The 7,586-nt window shown below is 55.9% G+C and overlaps 1 protein-coding gene across 1 annotated transcript in view; it reads right to left on the minus strand.

Annotated features, from left to right (window-relative positions):
* Positions 1-5,255: 5,255 nt before the first annotated feature.
* Positions 5,256-7,586, minus strand: part of LOC113206366 (BTB/POZ domain-containing protein Tiwaz) — an 11,697-nt gene continuing 9,366 nt past the window's right edge. The window contains exons 5-6 of the mRNA XM_052274485.1: positions 6,934-7,178; positions 5,256-6,732 (exon numbers count right to left, since the gene is read on the minus strand). Of these exons, the coding sequence (XP_052130445.1) occupies positions 6,493-6,732; positions 6,934-7,178 (485 nt within the window). The 3' untranslated portion in view covers positions 5,256-6,492. The remainder of the gene's footprint in view (positions 6,733-6,933; positions 7,179-7,586) is intronic.

The raw sequence follows: 7,586 nt of genomic DNA on the forward strand, positions 1-7,586 counted from the left end.
ATTTTTGAGCTAGAATGCTCTTCTTCGAACTTGATCTGTCTTTTTATAACACCAAACGACCCTGAAAATCCCAGGTCGCTTGCTCAATTCGTTCTCGAGTTATCGTGATGACAGACAAACACACGCACACACAGACAGACAGACGCGAAACTTTTTGATCATCACTGGAGTAATAGGCTTCGCTAATCGCTCAGCCAATTAATTTTTGGCATTTTTCTGTACATAGCGCGATAGCGCGGCACGTGGACTGCAGCAGGGAGGGAGGAGGCGGGTGGCATCGTTGTCGGTGTAACCTGATTACACGGGCATGCCGGGTGCTGCCCGGCCGGGCCAGCGAAGCGAGCCCCGCGCGACCGGGCGACTGGGCGGACCCGGAAGGGGACACCGCCGCTGATAGGATTCTGCAGGAAGGGAACGGGCGAACGGAATCTGGAGAAAAATCGGCGTGCGAAGGGTGGAAGGTCAGCAGCTGGGTTTGGCCCGGGCGGTGGCGGGTCTATAGGAAGGGATCGGGCCGCAGCCGGCACCCGGGTAGGGCAGAAGAGATTGTGAGGGTGATAGCCCGGAGCTAAGAGGAAGGCCTTGTTGGCCGCAGGTGAGAACGTGGGCGCTGTAAGACCGGGGGGAAAGGGGGTAGGGAGGGGGGATGGGACCAGACCCTAGGCAAACAACGAGCGAGAGAAGAGGAGAGTGGGGCTGAGAGACGGCGCAAAGCAGCAGAGCAGGGAGTGGAAGGTGGGAGCCGCGGTCCGCCCGCGCCCGCCCGGCGTAGCCTGGCGTAGCCGGGCCCAGTCGAGATTAACACGTTCAGTGCGTCGTGACCCACACCGTGGGTCACCGCTTTTTGTCCTACAGTGCGTCGTGACCCTCACCGTGGGTCGCAACAAGTTTATTTTTGTCCTCCCTGCTTCTACGCGGAGGTTTGGGTCAGAACTACTAAAACTTCAGGATGATGTGTAGGGCATGTGGGGAACCTCAGATCGTCGTCGCCCCGAGCTGCGCCGATTTGGCGTGACCCACCGTGTGGGTCACACCGGCCCCTGGGACGGTCGAGTGTGACCCACACCGTGGGTCACGCTTCAAATAGTTCTAGGCACCTTAAAACGAGTTTTCCAATCAGTACTCTGGAAACCCAAGTGTGTACTTGAATGCAGAATATTCTGCATACCTACATGTATGCAGAATATTCTGTGTACTTAGCAAGTATGCAGGAGATAGTGTGTACTTGGTCAAGTACACACTAAAACCTCCATACATTTATGCAGGAGACTTAGTGTGTACTTGACCAAGTACACACTATCTCCTGCATACTTGACCAAGTACACACAATCTCCTGCATACTTGCCAAGTACACAGAATATTCTGGATACACGTAGGTATGCAGAATATTCTGCATTCAAGTACACACTAGGGTTTCCAGAGTAAAGGTGGTGAGTGAGTGAGTAGTTGAAGGAGGTAGAGTTACAAACATTGAAGTAAGATCATTTTATGATATTTTCAATCACAAAAACACAAAATACTACAACTACATAGTTCCGGGTATCAAGAATATCAAATAGTCAAGAAAATAAAATTATTTCTTCTAATGGAAAATAGAAAATAATCACTTATGAAGAGCTCTGAAACACTCAAAACACAAAAAAGGTTGTTTTGGGCACTGGCTGCACCTAGTTGATACCTTTTTGGCATGGAACTGCGCATGTTTCCGGCTCTTGCCGCTCTTTCGAAGAGCCTCGTAGAACCCATTCCACCTTGCACGGGATTGTCTCCGGGTCCCCTCTAGAGGGCATCTTGCTCGCGCGCTCGCGAACGCCACGCATGGCAAGTCGAGGCGAATAAGATATCAATGTCTCAATACATCTCGTGATAGGTTTTTTAGAATGAGGAGAGCATTTTCTGCCGTGACCCACACCGTGGGTCACGCTCGACTGTCCCAGGGGGCGGCGTGACCCACACCGTGGGTCACGCGAAGTTTACTAAAGGGCCGGATAGTGCCTTGTAAGTGCATTCATATGGTGTAATTTTAATTTTTCTAAAATAATTAGGGCGGCCCCGACAGCCTTCGGCTTCTGGGACATCCTTCTTTTTTCGGCTCCGCACTCAACGTGTTAATAACACCAGTACGGCAAATTTAATACAGGCTCCCGTCTCCTTATTTGACTTTAACTGTCTTGTTTCCGCGTCGGGCTGGGCTGGCGCCTGGCGCGCCGGGCCCAGGCCCCGGCGGCCGCGAGCGCCGAGCATGGCATTGTTCTTTGCGCGGCAGCGGCAAAGGGAGAGAGGGAAGTACTACCTCCTCTCGCCAAGTCAAACAAGAGGTCGCCGCCCAGCTTCATGCGCGTCATGGGTGGGGCCGGGGCGGCGCTCCGAACTGACTCATGTGACGGGGAACCACGCGGTGATCATTCAATCAGCCGCGGGGGAAGGGGAGGGGAGATTTCTTATTACTTTTCAAAGGCAAAGGAGGCGAAAAGTGAAACAGAAGACGCCATATTTGGGTCAGAGTTGTCTTCAAAGCTTGGTTCGACACATACCAGGTGGCTGATTGACCCCGCTCACCTCTGTAGTTATGCCGTTGTACCGCATACCGCACGCACGAGTGCGGGCGGGTTGCCTACTCGCTCGGCCCGTAAGGCGCCGTGGACAGGGGCGTGCATGCGGCTACCGCCACCGGAAGCACCTCAGTCTCCTCAGTCTCATTCAACAGTGCACCTACCCCGCACCGGGTCTGAGCCCAAATGTCAGTTCTGACATCAAGGGCACATCACATTCTCGTTGAATATTCACACGGGGTCATAAGGCCTGCGTGAGGTACAGTATAAGTTAAATAAAGGAAGGGGTCTATGGAACACCCTGTAATATCTCCCATCGTATACGTCAATTTACTAAAATATCTGGTTTGCAGAAGCTACTACTATTGTGCCATAAAATTCTCAACTTTGGCGATAAGTCTGTCGTCCCATTCTTTCGCTTCACAACCCAGTTTTCGCGCGGTGCGTTTGCTGGTTGGGCGGCAACCCCTAGTTCAATACAGCCTCTGGGGCCGCGGTGGGGACCTCTCTACCGCCGCCCGCAGCCCCGTTCTGCTGCTTCACACTCTACTCTTTCTTTCCCGCCTCCCTCTCTCTCTCTCTTTCACCGAACGCCCCCCCCCCTTCTCTCTCTCTCTCGCTCGCACAACAGGGGCGGGGCGGGAGTCCCGGGGGTCCATCTGCATAGATAATGACGCGGGGCCCCGGGCTCGCATTCATATAACACAGCGCGCGCCCCGGGGTGCAGCGGGCGGGGCGGGGCGAGGCGGGGTGAGGTGCGGTGAGGCTGGGCCCACCTCCCCATACCTTTGTCAAGGTAGACCCGACCGGGGCTGGGCGGTTCGTGTGGGGGTGGGGTTCAAAAGTCCGCGCGTAAAACCACGTAGGAAATTCGAACTCGGGCCCGCGGGGCGTCTCTACAGCCGCGCTCTCCCCCCTTGGGGTGCGCGGCGGGTGAAGTCGCGCGCAAAGAGTCGTGCCCCGCCGCCCGGCCCGGGCCTGGTGGATAAGGGAGGCCTTGGGGAGCGGAACGCGGAGGTCGTGTACTTTGTATCCTTCGGCGGTGTGGTGGGCAACTTTGCGGCGCCGGTACGCCAGAGCCGCGCGCTGCGGTTACACCGTGACTCGCGTCGTGGAGCTCCCCTTCCGCCTCCACCTCTCTTTCTATATGTTTCCCGCTCTCCGCGTGTAATCTAATCAGTGCGGCCAACTTAAAGACGGCGGTGTACCGAGTGAAAATAACGATTCTGGCGCGTGACGCCGGTAGGCCCCTCGACGTGCGCCGTGGTCGCGGACTCGCCTCCCCCTCCCTCCATACCCGCGCGGCGCCCGAGGAGCTCCCCCCGCGGGACCTACACGTAGGGCGGTACACGGCACCCCGGCCGTGCCCCGCCAGCGGCCCCGCGGATGAGCCATGTGAACCCCACCCCGCCGCCCTCCCGCCCGCCCGCGGTTCAACTTACAAACGCAGTGAACTGAATTATGGCAGCTCCGCCCCCGGCTGAGATACCGCGCGCGCGGCGCTGCTGGAGTACTGCGCTCAGTTCGCTCAGCTCTGCCTGCTCTGCTCGCCCTGCTCACCCTGCTCTACACTCCAGGGCCCAGGTGGGTGCGCCGGCTCGGCCTGGCCCGGGTGTTCCAAACCCGATAACAGTACTGCAAAGACCGCAAAGCGCATCCCTACTTCCATCAGACCGCGATATGTAGCCGTAGGAGAACGTGATGAGTGCGATGAGGTGTGACTGGGACTGGGAACCGCTGGGAACTGTATTCATACCGGCTATACCTCTCTTTTCTTGCGGATGATACGCCCGCCAGTAATTGACAAGGATTGTTGGGCGGTACAAGCTCTCGTAGCGCCCAGTGGGTAGGCAACATCTTGTCTGCAGTGCATACGTGTACGGCGGGGTGGCCTACCCCGAGTTCCGCAGGCGCCGAGCTCCCCTAATTTCCCAAAGTGAATAAGTGGAAAACGGATGTACTTTCTAGACCACCACTTCTATCTTGTTCCCCCGTACCCCATAGCGGCCCATTGCAAAAACTTAGCGAACGATTTTGGCTTTCTTGTAACAGCGAACCAAATTGCGAACGAGTTTTAGAATACTGGGGAAAATACCCGTTTAAGAATTGGCCATGAATACGGATCCAACGCATCGGTCTGGTCCAAATGAAAACCGCTGTTGCGTGAACCCTGACCACGACCAATATTGACCCTCGTTGTATTTCCAGCCCTCGGCCGCGAGCTACGGCGGCGCGGTGTGCTCGGCGCGGCGGCAGGAGCAGCAGCAGCAGCAACGGTAGCAGCAGCAGAAGTAGCAGCAGCAGCGGCGGCAGCAGCAGCCTAGGGGCTCGAGGGGAACATGGAGTGAAGTCCAATGCGTGTTCAGCCCCGCGGTGGCGCCCCCTCCTATCTGCCTGGTCCATGTTCGGGGCGGAGAGGCTCCGCGGGGAAGTCCTGAGGCCCTATCGTGGCGCGGGTCGCGTCCCTGCCGAGCCCTGCTGAGGTCGAGGTCGTGCCCTGCCGACGCACGTACGCCCCCACCCTTCCCCGGTGAGTTGTATTGACGATCCTTTTTATTTTTTGCCTTCTGTGTATTACGTCAGGTCAGCCAGTTTGCCGAAATTTCACCGCTTTGAATCTGTGGCAGACGAGAGGCAGACGGCAAACGCGCCTGCGCGGGAGAAAAAAGGGGGCAAATTTCAAAAACATTAGGCTTTACAATGTCTGTTTTTGATCTTAGTTTATTTTAACACAAAATATCGTTGACTTTAGTTATAATTCAATTCCAACGTTTGTTAAATATGACAAAACGAACGTGACGAAACTTACAGCATAAATATTACGGAATAAATAAAGACGCAGAGGGAGCACGGTATGGCGGTATGGTTTGATTGTCAAAAGGACTAACAGTAATCAGGACAGTGGGGACTAAAAGGGGTGTCAAGTTTTTAGACAGATTTTGAAGGAGTAAGATGAATAATCTATAGAGTATATTATTATGGCACAACCATTGTCGTAGAGACGACGAGCTGGTGCTGGTACACACAGTGACACTGACCAGCTTATCTAGCTAAGGAAGGTGATACAAACTTATGGAGAAACGAATGATTACGGAGTTAGACATCTATTTTGTAGATTATTATTATAAATAAATTAAAATTGAAGTGAACTTGCAGCATATTGTGTCTGGTGACAAGGTCTGGTGCACTCATGTTACGAGAGGAAGGTTTATGAAGATTCTCTTTACACGATGAGAGTAAGGACACTACGGTTTTGGTACTAAACGATTTAAAACATAACTACGATATATATCACAGAATATACAGTTACATAAGTACGATAATATTGCCCTCGGAGAATGCGCATTACGAATAAGAGTAAGGAGGGTTTGAGCGCATTAAAACAAATTAGTGCCGCAGAAAACGCAGACACAAGGAATTCCCTGTGAGGTTTCTTGAACCAGGTATTGTCGACGATTTCCAAATGCGGTTCACAACCGGAGGGCTTAAAAATGTAATTTAAAAGGGCATCACAGAAAAAAACTACTCGAACCTTCTCACAACACGACGATGGACAGAACACTCCCCTTTCTGCATTCATTAATTTTTACGACCCGCTAAGAAAGGCAAACAAGAAGAAACCTAATCAAAAAACCAAACCGTCACATCAGTTTCTGGTTCCCGCCTTTCGTCGGCTGCCTGCTCTCGCGAGGCCAGCGGGAGTTCACTCGGGCCGCGGGGCACGCACCACCTCCTCGGCGCGGTCCTCGTCTCCCGGGCCGCCTCGGCCGGTCACGACCCTCGGCGTCGTCTGCTTGGGCGCCAAGCCCCTGGCCAGCAGCCTCTGCCAGTACAGGAAGTTGTTGAGGTCGCTGGCGTGCGACCGCGGCGCGGGGGCGGCCGGGGGCCGGAACAGGACGGGGGGCGGCGGCCTGCTCGGCTGCCGGGGGCGGGACGGCCATCACGAGGGCGGGCTGACGCGCCGCACGAACAGGTACTCGGAGAACTGCTGGCCCTCGACGCCGCCGCCGTTGGAGGCCACGACGCTGAAGCCGGCGTTGAGCAGGCGCTGGATGGCCTGCACCGAGTTGAGCTTGCAGTAGCCGTTGAGCGGGAAGCGGATCACGTGGCGGGTGTCGTGCTGGTTCCACGACGCGCCCGACCGCGTGTCCAGCACGGCCTGGTTGGTCTCGGGGAACACCTGCGACAAGAGCGACCCGGTCAACACCCTTCAAGAACGTCCTCGCCTTACCAGAAATGAGTTAATGGACCACAATGATAAATGAAATGTCCTTGCAGTGGGTCGGCGTAGCGCCCAGAATGTCCCGATTCATCCAGCAGTTCATTCAAGGTAGTGTACAAAACCTTGCTTTAATTAATTGTGTTTTGAGCTGTCACTCACCTCGTCGAGCAGGGCGCGCTCGCCGGACAGCATCAGCCGCTCGCCCAGGTCGGGGCTGACGTGCAGCGCCACGCACTGGTAGGCCTCGCCGTGGTGGCCGTGCACGGCGTTGGCGTTGGGCAGCGCGTGCGGCGCGGCCAGGGCGCCCTGCGCGCCGGGCAGGCCCCGGTCGCCGGCGAGGCGCGCGGGCACGGCCACCTTCTGGCTGCGGTCCCGCTGCATCTGCTCCAGCTGTCGCACCATCGCTGCAAACACACGAGAAAGGAGGGGCGGGTCACGTGATTGAACGGATAAACGGAGACTGTTTGAGTCGGGTGTGCCGGCCTGAAAGCCTAGCCTAGCAGTGGCCTCTCGTCAGGAAATTGCCAATGTATAAATACGTAGCATAATATGATAGTGACTGTTTGTTCCAGCCCAGCCCGGGCTGGCCGCCCCAGGGGCCCGCCACACCGCCCCGGACAGAGTGAGAGGGGGGAAAAGAGACAGAGAGATCCGCGGACGAGGCCAGGGCCACCATGTTTCCGATAGCCCCCTCTCCCCTCGGAAGCCCAACGCGCTTCCATCCGATTTACCTACCCACCCTACTAGCCCTAGCTCTCGGCTCAGGCTGTATTGTGTTGTGGAGGTCCGACGCACCCCGAGGGCGGGTCGCA

The sequence above is a fragment of the Frankliniella occidentalis genome, unplaced genomic scaffold (genome assembly GCF_000697945.3).
Source record: "Frankliniella occidentalis isolate FOCC.00 unplaced genomic scaffold, Focc_3.1 Scaffold398, whole genome shotgun sequence".
Taxonomy (NCBI): domain Eukaryota; kingdom Metazoa; phylum Arthropoda; class Insecta; order Thysanoptera; family Thripidae; genus Frankliniella; species Frankliniella occidentalis.